This window comes from Myotis nattereri (assembly GCF_964212035.1).
Source record: "Myotis nattereri genome assembly, chromosome: 1".
Taxonomy (NCBI): Eukaryota; Metazoa; Chordata; class Mammalia; order Chiroptera; family Vespertilionidae; genus Myotis; species Myotis nattereri.
Genome location: NC_138075.1, coordinates 206,610,764 through 206,630,091, shown reverse-complemented (window position 1 = coordinate 206,630,091; position 19,328 = coordinate 206,610,764). Strand labels below are relative to the sequence as shown.

Genomic DNA, 19,328 nt, shown 5'->3' with positions numbered 1-19,328 from the left:
TATCTTCTAAAACAATAATAGCTCCAAGACTGATGTGTGTCACTCCATTTTATTTGGGCTAGATAATGATAGTAGGGATATTTACGTGGGATGGCAAATGGTGAAAATAATTACTTTATGTGTAGTACTACCTTTATTTTTATTTTATTTTATTGTTTAAGGTATTACAAATGCTAGTACGTATGTCTCTTGCCCTTGTCCCATCGCTCCCAGTGTCTTGCATCTGTTGGTTGTGCTTAAATGCATGCATACAAGTCTTTCGGTTGATCTCTTACCCGCCACAACCCTCCTCTACGTTCCCGCTGTAGTTTGACAGTCTGTTCGATGCTTTTTTGCCTCTATTTTTGTTCAACAGTTTGTAATGTTTTTTATCATCCATAAATGAGTGAGATCATGTGGTATTTATCTTTCACTGACTGGCTTATTTCACTTAGCATAATGCTCTCCAGATCCATCCATGCTGTTGCAAATGGTAAGAATTCCTTCTTTCTTTACAGCAGCATAGTATGTCATTATGTAGATGTACCACAGTTTTCTAATCCATTCACCTGCTGATGGGCATTTAGGTTGTTTCCAAATCTTAGCCATTGTAAATTGCGCTGCTATGAACAATGAGGTAACATCTCACAGAATGACTATCATCAGCAAATGACAAGTGCTGGAGAGGATGCGGAGAAAAAGGAACCCTTATTCACTGCTGGTGGGAATGCAGACTGGTGCAGCCACTGTGGAAAACAGTATGGCTTTTCCTCAAAAAATTAAAAATGGAACTGCCATTTGACCCAGTAATACCACTTCTGGGAATATATCCCAAGAAAACAGAAACACCATTCAGAAAGGATATATGCACCCCTATGTTCATAGTACTACCTTTAAATATTAACCTTTAATATTTTCATATATACAGACCTTATGTGCAGGAATGAGGTTAATAAGAATGGAGTCCAATAATTCTTGAGTAACTCCATCACCTTCCATGATGATAGAACTCATCAAGTCTAGCATGTGCATTTGTACCTTCTTATTGTGGCTATTGCTAAAAAAGAGGAAGAAACAAAAGGAAATGAAAAAAATCCAGGCATACAAAAAGAAAATTAAAACTTACCAATTTAAAACAACTGTGTCAGATATATAAGGATTTTCAGTTGAAGGAACCATGCCAATAATGGCAAAGGAATTTTGGCTGCTCTATGTACTTTCTCCTTCTGTTGTTTATTACAATAGCCCTAAGGTATTGTAAAGTATTTTAGGAAACAAAGAACTTTAAAATGAATTAAGTCCTTACACAATTAGGATTCAAACAGCGAGTTAAATTCATAAAACAAAAATGTCAACTTGAAAGAAAGACCATCCATGTTTTCATGGCTCCAGATTTAAAAAAATTTTAAGTATGAAAACAAAAATATTACAAGATAATGAAGGCAGACAGTTTTTCATTCTTTTAGATCTTAATACCACAAAATAAAACAATAAACACACAAAAAAGTCTAAGCCATAAACTAGATTCAAGTAAGTTATGCTGCATACATTTGCCACGACAAGTTTTAGTTCACCAATACTGAAAATCGAAAGTTTGATATAAAATACTTATGGAAACTTATGACTAAAAGGTCCTAAAAATGTCATCCTGGTATTTCTCAAAGAATTCTAAACAATCAAAAAAAATCAACAAGGTATAAAATCAAGAATCAGTTTTGGTCCTGCTTCCTTAACCAGTTGAAAAGTAAACTAGTCCTCAATAAATACATTTACTGCTGATACAAGCTTACCTAAAGAGATTGGCTACAAAAATGTTATAACTAGTAGAACATCTAGACTTCTCTCCTTATGTCTGCATCTTAACTAAAGACTTGACTTGTCCATTTTCACACTTGTCAAAATATATATGCAAAGACAAATCAAGAGAAATGTTGTAATTTAGCTATACTACTATAGATACAGGAAAATTTAAATCAAGACCAAATTAGCCTGGCCAGTGTGGCTCAGTGGTTGAGTGTTGACCTTGTGAGCTGGATCCCCAGTGTGGGGTGTGCAGAAGGCAGTGATCAATGATTTCTCTCTCATCATTGATGTTTCTATCTCTCTCCCTTCCTTCCTCTTTGAAATCAATAAAAATATTTTTAAAAAGACTGAATTAAATTGTAATATAATTTATGTATTTATCACCTATAATTTTTAAAAACATTTATTTTGAAATAATGTATAATGGACATCCTGGGCATTCAGTGGTGAAATGTACAGATGAAAAATTTAAAACTTGGTGGAAAAATTATGTCATTACATACACAGTTTTCCATAACTTTTAGAAAGACACCGCTTTTGCAAGTCCTTCCAAATATTTTCATGTTAAGTCTTCTAAGAAAAACATTTCCTTGTAACTCTAAAAGATCTTAGTGTATATGCACAGCAAGAAAAAAGCCAAACAAAATGCTTCAAAAATAACTTACTTGATCACTGAGAAGAGAGTCCTAAAAAGCTGAATAAAAATCTCATTGCAATCTTCCAATTCGAAGCAGATGTTATATGATTTAACCCAAGCTAAATTCTTAAATAAAAAAATAAAATTATTTACACATACAAAAGCTACACAAAAGTGAACTCATTACTAAAACTTAATTTTTAGAATTAAAAATATATTTAAAGCTTATAAAAGTCCAACATACAAAATTACAACTGTTAAAGTAGTCATGTACTCTGACTTTTAAAAAGACATTAACCTTCTCTAATTGAAAAATACTAAATAGTTAAGACATATATAACATACAAAATATAAAAAGCAGTGAAAATTAATTCAACTTAATCCTTTTTTGGATTAGAAAAAAATAAAAAAAGAAGTATGAAAATAAAGTCTCAAATAATATAAGTTTTCCCAGTAGAATATACTTTATCTTTTCAGGACATGAGGAGCAAAAAAATAAAATAAAAGACATTTTATTAAGTGAGTTTTGTATAAAATAAAGATTCACTTAACATTATGAAATTACTATTGAGAATTTTCTACTATGTGAAATAGGATGATATTTTTAAAATAAAAAATTTTTTTTACCTCTAATAAATAAAAGTATCTATTAAACTGCGGACTCTTTGTATCCTCCAAACCTTTTAATTGTCTGGTAATAAACAAAAATATGTCCTGTTAAAAAAATGATAAAATATATTAATTTAGACACAAATACATATCATTATTTCACAATACACTAACTGTGTGTGTGTTTATTCTCTCTTACAAACTACAATAAAAGAAAATTCTCCTTTGGCCAAATGACTTGAGACTAGCCTATTCAAAATAACTGGAAAAGAGCAAATCATATAAAATTACATCCTTTAAAAGCAGATTTGATGAACTCTAGTGAGATGTAGGCCTCTTCTCAGGCCAGAGCTCACTGAGGGAGAAGGCCATGTTCAGTTTGAGCACCAAGACCATGGAGCTCAATGGCAATAAGCCAGAAGAGTTCATGTCCAGCAGCTCCCAGGCTCTGCCTTCGGCTGGAGAGAAAGTCGGACCTCAAGGACCAGCTAAGGGAGCTGAACATCACAGTGACCAAGGATATTGAAGTTGGTGGCAGTTGGAAAGCTATTTATAATCTTTGTTCTGGTTCCTCAACTGAAGTCTTCCCCAAAAATCCAAGTCCAGCTGGTATGAGAGTTGGAGTAAAGTTCAGTGGTAAGCACATTGTCTTTATCACTCAGAGGAGATTCTGCCTAAGCCAACTTGAAAAAGCTGTACAAAGAATAAGCAAAGGAACATAAACAGCCCCAGAGTTTCTCGGGCCCAGGCTCCCGCTCGGCGGCTGAGGTCCTGGCCTAGGAGGTTCTCGCAGTGAACGGGAGTCGGGAGGCGTCAGGCTGGTCCGGCGAGAGCGGTGCAGTCAGGATTGGAAGAGATGCCAGCCCCAGCTGCCACATATAAGCAAATAGTTTACAAAAATCCCTCTGAGCACCACTACATGAAAGTCTGCCTAGAATTTCAAGAACATGGGGTTGGACTGAATGTTGCACAGTTCAAACAGCTGCTTATTTCAGCCCTGAGGGACCTATTTGGAGAGGTTGACGCTGCCTTACCCTTAGACATCCTAACCTACGAAGAGGAGACCTTGTCAGCCATCTTGAGAATATGTAGCAGTGGTCTTGTCAGATTATGGAGCTCTTTGACCCTGTTCGGATCCTATAAAGGCAAGAAATGTGCCTTCAGAGTGATTCAGGTTTCTCCATTTCTCGTTGCATTGTCTGGTAATAGTAGGGAACTAGTATTGGATTGAATAGTCTTCAATTTCAGAAACATTCCTCCGCTCTCAAAACTATCTTTTGGTGCCAGCATAATGCTTAATGACTGAAACAGGCTCAGTGCTCCTGTTGATGGAATTTGAGGGTGCCGAAGATGTTCCCCGTAATTTCCAGCCATCGTCTTTGGTGGTATAGCCTTTGGAGGAGAATATGCCTGAACCAACCAGTTGCAAGCAGGCAGCACTTTCAGCATATGCATATCCGAGTTGGAGACCGGGCTGAACTCAGCAGAGCCTTCACACAAAGGGATGTGGTTGCCTTCTCAGAACTAACAGGGGATGTCAATCCTTTGCATTTAAATGAAGATTTTGCAAAACACACCAAGTTTGGAAAGACAATTGTACATGGAGTTTTGATCAATGGACTTATTTCAGCTCTCCTGGGGACTAAAATGCCAGGCTCAGGCTGTGTATTTATTTCCCAGGAAATTCACTTTCCAACCCCTTTATATGTTGGAGAAGTTGTTGTAGCTTCTGCAGAAGTGCAAAGGCTGAAGCGGTTCATTGCAGTTATTGCTGTGTCATGCTTTGTAAGAGAAAGTGAAGACTGTTATGGAAGGCTGCGTTAAAGTTATGGTCCCAGAAGCTTCGAAGTCCTGAAATATGTGTTTAAAGATGCAAGTTCAGGCATCAGTGTTACTGTTATTGAAGACCCTCTGAGGAAAACGGATTGCTGCTCTTCAACAAGGAGTGTCCAGCAGACCCAGCAGCCCACGGTGGGGGAGGGCAGCAGGTCGCGAGGGGTTCACATGCCCACTTTCTAATCTGGCCTTATGCTTCATATAGACGAGTCTACTTATCATCTAAGTTTGTAAATTTGAAAAAATATGGGGAAAGTTACCATTTAGCTCAAGGTTCTAATTTTAGGATTTCAAACCAAGTTAAATTTTCATTTGGATAACACAAACTTACCTATATCTGTATAGAATAATTTTCTCAGTGAATTTATAGCTAGGTAGCATTTAATTTTTGATGGCAATTGGAATAGAAGTTGGGTTGTCTTTGAACACCTGTCTTTTACCAATAAATATTCTTAGATACTGTTCTTCAGTAAAAAAAAAAAAAAAAAAAAATAAGCAGCAAAAACATCCCAGGAGATGCACTCTTGACAGTCATGCATGACACGATCCTGGAGGGCTTGGTTTTCCCAAGTAAAATTGTGGGCAAGAGAATATGCATGAAACTGGATGGCAGCCAGCTCATTAAAGGTTCATTTGGATAAAGCCCAGCAGAGCAATGTGGAGCATAAGGTTGAAACTTTTTCTGGTGTCTATAAACTCACAGTCAAGAATGTTAATTCTGAACTCCCAGAATTTCAGTTGTAAACAAAAATGACTAATAAAATATTGTTCTCAGTAGAAGCAAAAAATAAATATTATTACCACTACAAATTATTAGGCTTTCTCATTCTGACAGAACCTTAGGTTCTATGTGTTGTTACTCTTCTTCTACAACAGAACTTCCATTTTACTATTTTCAGTATGCATCATGACAAACAATTATTTTCATTTTGAGGACCTGGACACTAGTCTTTCCGTTACTATTGCCTACATGTAAATAATAATTTTCAGTACCTACTTTTGAATTTGATGTGTGACTTCAAAGTTGTGTGGAACAAAAGCAGTAAGACTGGTCCAAAGGTTGTACTTTTCAGGATGATAGCGCTTCTATTATTTAATAAGCGTTCTTTAGAAGTTTTAATCCAAAATATTATTAATATGGGACAAACCCATTTTAGGACTACTTAAAAGAAAGCAGTCAGGCCCTAAGCTAGTTTGGCTCAGTGGATAGAGCGTCAGTCTGTGGACTGAAGGATCCTGGGTTCGATTCCAGTCAAGGGCACATGCCCAGGTTGTAGGCTCAATCTCCAGTAGGGAGCGTGCAGGAGGCAGCTGATCAATGATTCTCTCTCATCATTGATGTTTTTATCTCTCTCTCCCTCTCCCTTCCTCTCCAAAATCAAGAAGTGTGAGATACACACACACACACACACACACACACACACACATATATATATATATATATAGCAGTGAGAAGGATTAACATTTGCCAAGAATAAAATTGTTCAAAATATGAAATCAGCTCAAGATTAATTTGAAATAGTAGCTCCTCAAACATTTCAAACAAAGGCAGAACCACCAAGATGAACATAGTTTTGCATGTAGAATAACTTGCAGAGAAGATAATCATTTGAATGTGCAAGGTCTGTTATACTATTGTTTTAAAAGGTGTCATTAATACATTATTGTCCCTTCAATTCAGCCATCTGGGCTTTGTGATGAGTAATCTTGAATGTTAGATATGAGCAGACATGGACTAGCTTTGATGTTTTCAACATCTCATAAAAATGCCAGGCATTTTTTGTAGATATTCAATAAAAAGTAACTTAATTAAAAGCTTGTTTTGCAACTTACAATAAAATCTTTTTTTGCTTTTAAATTTTTTAAAGCATCTTTTTAGAGAGAGAAACACTGATTTGTTGTTCCACTCATCCATGCACTCATCAGTTGATTCTTGTATGTGCCCTGACTGGGGAACGAACCTGCAACCTTGGTGTATTGGGATGATGTTCAAACCAACTGAGCAACCCAGTCAGGGCTTATGGTATAATCTTATTATGACAAGACGAACAATATTAAAGCTATGTTCCTAAAGGTAAGATAAACTATAAAAGTAAACCAATTCTGTAAAGATTGTATTTACCTTAAGTTTATCATGGGAAGTATATGGAGCTTCTGGGGCATAGATTCGAAAGATGTCAGCCAAACAACATGCTACAAGGAGACGCACATCTTTATTGGGATTCCTGAGGAAAAATTCAGATGCAAGATGCAAGGCTAGTGGGAGATACTGCTGTTTTTCATCTTCTGAGTCCTGATCCATATCCATAAAAGTTTTTACTACCATCTGTAAAAATGTATAAAAGAAAAATATAATCAACATCTGATATTTAGAAATCAGTGGTGGACATACATTTTTTAAAAATTATCATTATGCCCGGCCAATGTGGCTCAGTGGCTGAGCATTAACCCATGTACCAGGAGGTCACAGTTCCATTCCCAATCAATGCATATGCTAAGGGGGAAAGTACCCAATTGATGATTCTCTCTTATCACTGATGTTTCTATCTCTCTCTCCCTCTCTCTAAAATAAATAAAAATGTATTTTTTAAAAATTATTATTACAATACAAATGAACTGAATAATCAATTAGTATTAGAGGATTCACAATCAGTTTTTATAAATATCCACTTAAGAATTTGGGTAAAGACATGAGCATGAACAAGTATCAACTTTTGGATTACTCACAGACACATTATCTACATTTACACCAGATTTATGAAGAATTTAAGATTCTCATTATTCATTTTATATCTAGTGCAGGTAAAATATTTTGGGCCTCATGTGCACAACCAAATTCATTTGATATTCTGCAATATTATTGATGGTTCTTGTATTATCAAAGCTGCCTTAATTTAGGCTCCTTAAAACTGTTATTTTATTTCACACTTTTAAGAGTTTTGCAATTCACAACAGAAAGCCATGTTTAAATATTTTTATGTAGTTGTACTTCTGATTAAAAGCTTTAATTATAAAATAACCTCTGCTGTTACTTATGGTTACAAAAATTAACAAATTCACACTTTAGAATTACTCAAAAGCCAAAAAAGTATAACTGTAAAAATCCGTAATTTCTCAGCCTCAGAAAATTACCACTATTTACATTTTTGTGTATTTTATGCTGGCTTGTTTTCTCTGTAAAGATGAAAGTAACCATCCCATAATTCCTCATTTCTCAAATCATGATCATTTCCTCATGCTTTCGAATTTCTTTAAATAGACTTTAACCAGTCACCATTGTCAAAACACTAAATTTATACATTTGTTTCTATTTTGCCAACACTTTTAATCATGAGTCAGTGTTGAATTTTATCAAATATTTTTCTGCGCCTACTGAAGTGATAATTTTCCTACTAATTCTGTTAATAGAGTAAATCCTACTGACTGATTTCCTAATTTTAATCCAAGTTTGCATTTGTAAAATCTAATTCTAGTATTGCTAGATGTGATTTTCTATTATACAGGGTGGGGGCAAAAGTAAGTTTACAATTTTTTATATGGAAAATAATACAAGAATAAATAATATGTAAGAATAAACTCTGTGTTTCATGTACTCACAACTGTAAACCTACTTTTGTGCCACCCTGTATTGTGTCAATTTTGGAACTTCTATTCATAAAAGAAATTTACCTATAATTTCTTTTCTTAAGATAACCATGTCAATTTTAGCACTGAGTTTATAATGGCTTGAAACAAATCTGTAAGTGATCCTTTTTTCCACCCATTTTATGAAAAGTCTATAGTAAGACTGGTTTTTTCTTCCTTAAATGTTTGTTTGTTTATTTATTTTTAAAGTAGGTTTTTATTGATTTCAGAGAGGAAGGGAGAGGGAGAGAGATAGAAACATCAATAATATCAAGCCTTCCCCTGACATTCTGCTGTTGCAGCTTCATATCTTGGCTTAGTTACATAAGTCAGTCTGTTGAGAGTCTGCTTCTAAGTTACACACATCCCTGTGAGATTTAATAGCTAGCAAGCCTTATATCTTGGTTATCTATTAACATTCTGGTAGACATTGTTATCTAGTTGGAATTAAGAATGATATAGAAGAGCCCTAGCTGGTTTGGCTAGAGCATCAGCTTGCAGACTGAAGGGTCCCCAGTTTGATTCCAATCAAGGGCACATGCCTGGATTGTGGGCTTGAACCCCAGTAGGGGGCATGCAGGAGGCAGCTGAACAATGATTCTCTCTCATCACAGATGTTTCTCTCTCTCTCTCTCTCTCTCTCTCTCTCTCTCTCTCTCTCTCCCCTCCCCTTCCCTCCCACCCCCGCCTTTCCCTTCTCGGAAATCAATAAAAATGTATTTTTTAAAAAGTTAAAAAAAAGAGAGAATGATATAGAAGATAAATACCTGAAACTTGGGAATTCTTAGAGAATAAAGAGCATCAAAATGGAAGTTGTGAAGAGATCAAAGATAATTCTAACATTCACTTTGGTAGGACTAGCCAGGCCACCTGAAATCATCTTATATAGAACCCTTCTACTCAGACATAATTCACCTAACCTCAACCAACAAAACTCATATTTACAGATGAGCAAACTAAGAATCAGTTTAAATCCTAATGCAAGTTGACAAAAGTAAAAGGAGAGAGCATACAAACCAGAGATATTTGGCCCTTATTTTATAAGAAAGAACCACTAAATTGTTATTAAGCAATACCATAATATGGTCAGATTTGCATTTCATGAAAATTAATCTTCCGGTAAGAGGTAGCCAATAAAGGAATGCTTCGTTCACAAGGTTAATGGATCCATGAAAGCTAATTTAGCAAGACTTCAAGTCATTAGAGACATCTAACCAACTATTCTGAAGTAGTCAGAGCAAGAGGGAGGTGAGAGATGAAGTGAAACAGGCAAATGGTACTTCTAAATGCTACAACAATGGAGCCTTAAATAAGATTATATAGAGTCATACAAAATGTTTTTTGGTCAGTTAAAAAGATGGAAGATGGGTATTTGTCATTTATTGCTATGTGACAAAACACCCCCAACCAATAATAAACAATAATAAGTATTTATTTATCACACAGTTTCTGTGGAAAAGGAATTAGAGAGTGGCTTAAGAAGGTGGTTTTAGTTTGGAATCTCTCATGAAATTGTACAATCAGTCAAGGTTACAGTCATCTGAAGGCTTGATTTATTGAATTATGAATGAAATAACTATTTCAGATAATCTCTAAATGTACACTAATCTTTCAACAATAACACAATCCACCCATCTGGGGTGAAAACATGTAAATTTTGGAGTTTAATAAGCCTTACTATTTTTATATTAAGTGATGGTTCACTCACAAAGTATATACTTATGGACTGCCAGATGAGAATGAGCACTGAACTATTTGCCAAAATATAATCCTTGCTAGTTTCATATTATTATTTGTAACAAATTATTTTATCTAATATACATTTGAGGTGAAATCTAAGAGAAGCAGATGAAGCAGGGGCAGTTAATGCATATGCCATTAGAACTACAAAAATTAAAACTCTACCCAATAAACATTCTAATTTTGGAGTTCAACAGCTTATAGCAATTTTTGGGTCTACAGATCAAAGATAAAGCGACTAACTGACCAAATCCATATTAGTATTGTCTTTTCTAATTAGTATTAGATTGTAAATTTTTTTTAAAAAGAAACCCCCAATATTAAGGGCCCAGACTGCTAATTTCAAGTGAGTTAGCTCCATACTGAATACAACTTTAAAACTTACACTGCATTATTATCACACTTAGTTTAAATCAAATGAAGTACTTCCAAGTAACTCTTTAAGTGTCCATCGACAGATAAATGGATAAATTGTGGTGTGTGTGTGTGTATACACACTGAATATATAAACACACTGAAGTGTCCATTGACAGATAAATGGGTAAAGAAATGATGTATATACACACAGAGACAGACACACACACACACAGTGAATATACACACATTGAATTATTACTCAGCTATAAAAAATTATGAAATCTTGCTACTTGTAGTAACATGGATAGACCTTGAGGACATTATACTAAGTGAAATAAGCCAGACAGAGAAAGACAAATACTGTATGATCTTTCTTATATGTGGAATCTTAAAAACAAAACAAAACAAAACACCAAGCTCATAGATACAGAGAACTGACTGGTGGTTGACAGAGGCAGAGGGTGAGGGGTGGGAGAAATGAATAAACGATTTGTGAGTTGTTTTTCTGTTTAAATAAATTAAAAAATTTATAATTTTCAAAAAGATACAAAGAAACACTGCATCTGAACAGAAGGAACAAATAAACAACAGCAAAGCTTCAATATAGCTATTTCATTCCATTTCAACAAAGTAAATTATTGTTTGGGTAAAATTCAATAATCTACTTTTCTAATAAGTCACTAGAGACTACCTGAACATATAATTTCTTTTGCTACTAACATAGTCAAGTTTAGTGTTCTTTAATGAAGCAAATTTATTATTTCATATCTAAGTTGTGTGGTATGGAAAAGTTAGATGTTACACATTCACTATCTGCTTCCTGAACTCCAAACCCAATTCTATTTAGGCCCAAACCATTTAATAAGCATGTGCTACAAAACTACAATTTTAATAATTACTGAAAGTTTCTAAATTAGAGAGTATGTTTTACCCCATTTATTTTACCTTAGAGATAACCAGTACTATTAGGGTCCTAAAAAGAACCTTAATAATGATCACAACAGAGACAGTCATCATAAAAGCTATTTTTAGCTTCAAGAGAAATTTCTGAGGTCCTAAAATTATGAGTAGCCTTAAAAAGCTTTATAAATTCTAACACTTAAATTGAGGCTTCAGCGGTTTTGACTTTGGTTTTAATAAAACCTTAGATGTTCTCTAACTTTATTAGGGAGGTAGAAGGATAAAACGAGTAAAGGCAACTTTGACAAAGTAAAACAATGAATTAATTCTACAGTTTGACCTTTATATTATATAAAAAATTTCAATTCAGAAACCATATTTTGTATAGGAGAAATATTTATAATAGTACTTTTTATAGTAATATCATTTGAGCTCTTTCTGTGTGCCAGACATATTTCAAGTAATTTAAATGTACTGTTAATTCATCTAATACAATGATTCCTTGTGGGATGATTATAACCATCCCCATTTAATAGACGAGGAAACTGAGGCTAAGTTGATTACTCACAGGCATAAAAAATCAAATCCAGGCAATGTGATAACTACTCTTATGTACATTTACCACTCTTAACCTATATTACATACTAGAGGCCCAGTGCACGAATTTGTGCATGGGTGGAGTCCCTAGGCCTGGCTGGAGATCAGGGCCGATCGAGGCTGTCTCACCCAGTCCCGATCAGGGCCGGGGAGGTTGGCTGGAGCTGGCCTTGAGGGATGGATCGTGGGAGGTTGGCCAGCCAGCCCCGATTGGGGCGGATCAGGGCCAGCCGGCTGGGGGAAGGGACCAGCCATGGGGAGGGATTACAGGAGGTTGGCTGTGGGAGCGCACTGACCACCTGCGTTGGGCGTCTGCCCTCTGGTGGTCAGTACGCGTCATACTGACCGGTTGTTCTGGTCGTGTGGTTGTAATGGTCACTTAGGCCTTTATATATATATATATATATATATACACACACACACACACACACACACATATACATATACATATATATACATATATGTATATAGTAGAGTAGGACAAGGGGTAATGCAAAATGACTAGAGAAAAATAATACGAAATATATAGATCTATATATTATATAGTACTATAACTTTTAAGTGCTATAACTATTAAGTGGTCATGTTCCCATGTTCAATTTGTTGACTACTGCCGGTGTTCTACCGTAAACTTTATCTTCTATGTATCCCCATAAAAAAGTCTAGTGGGTAAGTTTTCTTTGTTGAAAGCTTAGTCTGGTTTCACCCATCATTTCAAATCAGTTAAATCTGAAAAGGAGTAAAAATTAAGCGAGTTATTAGCTGTTAAAGAGTGTATATTGCCCTGACTGGTTTGGCTCAGTGGATAGAGTGTCAGCCTGTGGACTGAAGTGTCCCAGGTTCGATTCCGGTCAAGGGCATGTACCTTGGTTGCGGGCACATCCCCCACAGGGGGTGTGCAGGAAGCAGCTGATCAACGTTTCTCTCACACTGATGTTTCTAACTTCTAACTCTCTATCCCTCTCCCTTCCTCTCTGTAAAAAATCAATAAAATATATTTTTTAAAAATATATTGTTTTGGGGACACTGTGTCTCAAAAAATGTATACACATTTTGAATAATTATAAAGGCAGTGTCTGTACTTCAACTGCATTTTTAAACTTCTGGTAATGTTTTAGGGTGAATTTCCCTTGTTCACAGCTTAGTCTAGCTGTAAAGAAAGAAACACCAACTGGGCTATCAGCTGTTAAAATGTGTATACATGTTTTTTGGACACCCTGTGGATGCCTTTAATATATTAATTTAACTAAGAGTTCTAGCTTTCCTTTTTCTTGATAAAGGTGGATCATTTGCCCTACTCTTAAAATGATCAATTCTTTATTACTTTACTAAAAAATGCAATGAAAAGCAGTTGGCTTTTCTTTTTTGGCTTTTCTTAAGATTAAATGAATTAGGATTAGGAAGAAAGAAGGAAAGGAAAAATGGGGTTCAAGCAGACAAGTGTATAAACGTGGGGGGAAACACAGATGGAATTAATTATTGTACAAAAGCAGTGAGAGCCAGAGGATAAGCAAAAGTAAGTCCAGGGAAATTCCCTAAGGACAACATGAAAAGGGAATGGTGGGAAAGAGTAGATAGCCGCAGAGAAGTGAAACTGGGCAAAGGTTCCCTGTATCAATTGCCAGAAAATACCTCTGCCCATAAGAACTTGAAGACTGCTAGAGAAAGGAAATATCAAAAGCAGCTTCTTTGAAAACATCAACAAAATAAATCTTTAGCTAGGTTGACCAAGAAAAAAGAGAGGATTCAAATGACCAGATTAATAAATGAAAGAGGGGATATTACTGACCTTACTAAAAAGGATTATAAAGGAAAACTATACACAAAGAAAAACGTAGACCCAGATTTAATTCAGATTCACTGTTGAATACTACTGAACATTTCAAGAATATCAATTTTCCCGAAACTCTTCCAAAAAATAAAAGATGGTAAAATACTTCCAATTCATTCTATGAGGTCAGTATTAACCAGTTTCCAATACTAGACTAAGATACCACAAGAAAACTATAGACTAATATCTCTTATGTATATAAATGCAAAAATTTTCAATAAATACTAACAAACCAAATCCAGGAACATATAGAAAGAATAATATACTATGACCAAGTAGGATTTATGTCAAGAATGAAAGGTTGGTTTAACATTCAAAAATCAATCAATGTAATACATATAAATAAAAAACAAAAATCACATGATTTTAATAGGTGCAGAAAAAGCATTTCACAAAATCCAACACCCCTTTAAAAAAATTTTTTTAATTGATTTCAGAGAGGAAGGGAGAGGGAGAGAGAGAGAGAGATAGAAACATGAATGATGAGAATCATTGACCAGCTGCCTCCTGCACGCCCCACACTGGGGATGGAACTGGCACCCCAGGCATGTGCCCTGACCAGGACTTGAACTGTGACTTCCTGTTCACGTGACTCAATCACCACACCATATTAGCAGGGTCTAACACCCTTGGATGACAAAAATACTCAAGAAACGCAGACTACATTGGAGAGATGCAAATTAAAATGACAAGGAGGTATCACCTTACACCTGTCAGAATGGCTACCATCAATAAATCAACAAAACACAAGTGCTGGCAAGGATGTGGAGAAAAGGGAACCCTAGTATACTGCTGGTGGGAATGCAGACTGGTGCAACCATTATGGAAAACAATATGGAGTTTCCTCAAAAAATTAAATATGGATATAAGCATAACCAATGGACATAAGACACTGGGGGATAGGGGAAGCTGGGGGAATGTCAAGAAGGGGGGGAAAAAAAGGAGACATATATAATAGTCTTTGTAATACTTTAAGCAATAAAACAAAGTTTTATTCCCACATACATGCCCTATGCATCTCTTTCATCTGGGGTTCCTTAGTTATATCCTTTTACAATAAACCAGTGATCTAGTAAGCAACTCGTCTCTCTTGAGTTCTGTGAGCCATTCTAACAACTTAATTGAATACAAGTAGGGAGTTTTGGGAACCACTGATTTTCAGCCAGTTGGTCAGAAGTACAGATAGATTCCGAGAAACCAAGATGGCGGCATAGGTTAACGCCGGAGATTGCTGCCTCGCACAACCACTTCAAAAATACAACTAAAAGGCGGAACGGACATCATCCAGAACCACAGGAAGACTGGCTGAGTGGAAGTTCTACAACTAGGAGGAAAGAGTAAAGCATACCAAGACTCAGAGGAGGCGCAGTGCTGAAGTAAAATACTAAGGTGCGGAGTGCATGCAGAGCGGGCTGGCGGCTGAGGGTGTGGTTGTTGTTTTCAATCCGGAGGGAGTCTCAGACTCTGAGCTCCAGCTCCGGGCGAGTCTCTAGGGACCCAGACTCATACAGGAGAAGCGGGACTGTCTGGCATCGCTCAGAACCCTAGGGCAGCTTTCTCTCCATGGGGCTTGCAGCAATTACTGGGACACTGAGAAGCAGAGCCTCTGAGAGCAAGACTGAGAGCAGCCATAATTGCTAACCCCACCCTGTTGATCCCGTGGGACTGCCCCGCCCAAGCCCTGCAGGGAGACTTTTGCTGGATAGCCTCAGGCAAAGGCTAGATTAGCACCTCCCTAGAGATCCAGGAGCCAGAAAGCCCAGAGGTCAGAGTGGGACGATCCAGTTTGCAGCTCTGTGGAACCGTAAAAGACACACTCAGGGGGAAGACTCAGTGAGCACCAAAGCCCCACTGAAGCAAGTCTAGCCCCAGAGGGGTGTCTCCAGCACAGAAGTTCTCCCACTGCAGACACAGCTGATTCTCACAGCCACCTGGCCTGGAGGTCAATTCCTCACAGTGATAACTACAACAATCAAGGCTTAATTACAACAAGACTGTGCACAAAGCCCACAAGGGGGTGCACCAAGAGTGTCTACCTCAGGTAATTGGGACACTTAGCACAGAAAGGAACTCTATCGACAAAGCGAAGCATAAAAAATGCCGAGACAAAGAAACGGGACACAAACGACAGAATTGGAAGAAAGCAAACTGCTGGGTATAGAGTTCAAAACCACACTTTTTAGGTCTTTAAAGAACTGTCTAGAAGCCGCCGATAAACTTAATAAGGCTCTCGAAAAGACTGGTGAGACTGCCGATAAATGTAGTGAGATCCTCAAGAAATCTAATGAGACCCTCGATGTTGTGATAAAGGACCAACTAGAAATTAAGCATACACTGACTGAAACAAAGAACATTATACAGACTCCCAACAACAGACCAGAGGATCGCAAGAATTAAGTCAAAGATTTAAAATACGAAGAAGCAAAAAACACCCACTGGAAAAGCAAAATGAAAAAAGAATCCAAAAATGCGAGGATAGTGTAAGGAGCCTCTGGGACAGCTTCAAGCGTACCAACATCCGAATTATAGGGGTGCCAGAAGAAGAGAGAGAGCAAGATATTGAAAACCTATTTGAAGAAATAATGACAGAAAACTTCCCCTACCTGGTCAAAGAAATAGACTTACAAGTCCAGGAAGCACAGAGAACCCCAAACAAAAGGAATCCAAAGAGGACCACACCAAGACACATCATAATTAAAATGCCAGGAGCAAAAGACAAAGAGAGAATCCTAAAAGCAGCAAGAGAAAGAAACTCAGTTACCTACAAGGGAATACCCATACGACTGTCAGCTGATTTCTCAACAGAAACTTTGCAGGCCAGAAGGGAGTGGCAAGAAATATTCAAAGTGATGAATACCAAGAACCTACAACCAAGACTACTTTATCCAGCAAAGCTATCATTCAGAATTGAAGGTCAGATAAAGAGCTTCACAGATAAGAAAAAGCTAAAGGAGTTCATCACCACCAAACCAGTATTATATGAAATGCTGAAAGGTATCCTTTAAGAAGAGGAAGAAGAAAAAGGTAAAGATACAAATTATGAACAACAAATACACATCTATTAACAAGTGAATCTAAAAATCAAGGGAATAAATAATCTGATGAACAGTATGAACTGGCGATTGTAATAGAATCAGAGACATAGAAAGGGAATGGACTATTCTTGGGGGGGGAGGGGTGTGGGGTGAGGGAAGAGATTGGACAATAATCGTGCACCTATGGATGAGGACAGTGGGTGGGGAGTGAGGGCGGAGGGTAGGGTGGGAACTGAGTGGAGGGGAGTTATGGTGGGAAAAAAGAGTAACTAATGTAATAATCTGAACAATAAAGATGTAATTAAAAAAAAAAAAAAGTACAGATAACAACCTGAACTTGTGATTGGCATTCAGTTGGAGGGGGTACTGGAACCTCCAACCTGTGGCCAGTTGGTCAGAAGCACAGGTCACCTGGTTTTGTGTACGGCATCTAAAGTGTTTATCTGGGGAGGGAGGAAAACAGTCTTGTAGGATTGAACCCTTCCAGCGGCTCTCAACCTGTGGGTCGTGAACTCTGAAAATACATCCTGCATATCAGATATTTACATTATGATTCATAACATTAGGAAAATTACAGTTATGACTTAGCAACAAAAATAATTTTCTGGTTGGGGGTCACCACAACATGAGGAACTGTATGAAAGGGTCGCGGCATTAGGAAGGTTGAGAACCACTGCAACCTGTGGAGTCTGATGTTACCTACGTGTAGATAGAATCAGAATTGAGTTGAATTTTGGGACACCCGACTGGTATCTAAGAATTGTTTGTTGGTGTGGGGGAACCAACCCGCCCCTGCCACTGTGGAATTGAGTCCCAAAACCCAATTAAAAATAAAATTATCATATGATCCAACAACCCTCCCAGCAATATATAGTAGGGCTATATGAAAAATAGGATCTTAAAGAAATGTATGCATACCCATGTTCACTGAAGTATTATTCACAATAGCCAAAAAGTGAAAGCAACCTAACATCCATCAATGGACTGATCAATAAAGAGAGTGTGATATGTGTATATACACAATGTAATATTATGCAGTCTTAAAAAGAGAAGGAAATCCTGTCTCATGCTTACAACATGGATACATCTTAAGGATATTATGCTAAGTGAAATATGCCAGTCAGAAAAAGACAAATACCTTATGATTCCACTTATATGAGGGGATCTAAAGTAGGCAAACTCTTAGAAATAGAATGGTGGTTGCCAGGGGCTGGGAGGGCAAAAAGGGCAGTTGTTCAATGTATATACTTTCAGTTTTGCAAGATGAAAAAGTTCTAGATATCTACTGCATTAACAATGAGCATATACTTAACACTACTATACTGTACACTTAAAAATGTCTGTGATAAATTTTATATTATTTGTTTTACAATAAAAAAATCAAGCAAGGATATATTTGTCAGTGGAAATAAAAAGTTGATAGAATACAAACAGAAAGAAATAAATTGCCTATAAATTAATAACATAGCCACTCAGACAAAAGAATTCAAATTCAAGTAACTAACAAACATGGTACTCTATATCAGCAGTCGCCAACCAGTGGTCGGCCAGGTCTGAAAGGTTGGTGACTGCTGGTTTTTGTGTGTGTGTGTGTGTGTTTTTTAATATATTTTATTGATTTTTTTACAGAGAGGAAGGGAGAGGGACAGAGAGTTAGAAACATCAATGAGAGAAACATTAACCAGCTGCCTCCTGCACACTCCCCACTGGGAAGGTGCCCGCAACCAAGGTACATGCCCTTGACCGGAATCAAACCTGGGACCGTTGAGTCCGCAGGCTGACGCTCTATCCACTGAGCCAAACCGGCCAAGGCGTGACTGCTGGTTTTAAGCAAACATTTGGAGCAGCGGTCGCCAACTGTTGGTCCGTGGACCATTGGTGGTCCATGAGGTCCAAAAGGTTAGCCGACCACTGCTCTATATAACCTAAATGGGACAGAAAGAACTACAAAAAAATCTTGCAAGGGATACTGGTATAGGTCAGAATTTTTTTTTACTTAACAGCAGGTAGTACAAATAAATTTATCAAAGTTAAAGAAAGCAGGGTTTATACTTTAAGAGAAGAATACAAATATAGAATGGAGGAAGTTTAGGATAAACTTTGTAGTGCTACTTTTCAACTGAAGGTAAGAGAACGAACTCATGATTTAAAATATATGTGTGTATTTCCTAGCTCTATATACTGAAAGGGCCTGAAGAAATCACATCCTAGTGACAATGTGAACACAATGTCCATGCCCAGATCTTGGTTTATAAACACCACTCCCTACTAAAACAGAAATAGGGCTCTTTGGAGAAAATGACCTATCCAAATCTGGGGCAGGGAAGTACGAGGTGACTATCTTGTACCAGAAAACAAAGAAATGCTCAAAAACTCAGAG

General features: G+C 36.9%; 3 protein-coding genes across 3 annotated transcripts in view; 2 read left to right on the top strand and 1 right to left on the bottom strand.

Moving 5' to 3' along the window:
* PDS5A (PDS5 cohesin associated factor A) overlaps positions 1–19,328 on the bottom strand; it is a 99,333-nt gene that overhangs the window by 66,574 nt on the left and 13,431 nt on the right. Inside the window, exons 3-6 of the mRNA XM_081092885.1 lie at positions 6,987–7,190; positions 3,047–3,133; positions 2,448–2,545; positions 910–1,036 (exon numbers count right to left, since the gene is read on the bottom strand). Coding sequence (XP_080949011.1) covers positions 910–1,036; positions 2,448–2,545; positions 3,047–3,133; positions 6,987–7,190 — 516 coding nt within the window. The remainder of the gene's footprint in view (positions 1–909; positions 1,037–2,447; positions 2,546–3,046; positions 3,134–6,986; positions 7,191–19,328) is intronic.
* On the top strand, positions 3,885–4,259 carry LOC308520391 (ribonuclease P protein subunit p14-like; the record flags this gene model as incomplete). Its single annotated transcript, XM_081092905.1, has 1 exon — positions 3,885–4,259. One exon carries the CDS (start codon positions 3,885–3,887, stop codon positions 4,257–4,259), a length of 375 nt encoding a protein of 124 aa, XP_080949031.1.
* On the top strand, positions 4,379–4,852 carry LOC308520384 (hydroxyacyl-thioester dehydratase type 2, mitochondrial-like; the record flags this gene model as incomplete). The annotated part of the gene is made up of 1 exon (XM_081092892.1): positions 4,379–4,852. One exon carries the CDS (start codon positions 4,379–4,381, stop codon positions 4,850–4,852), a length of 474 nt encoding a protein of 157 aa, XP_080949018.1.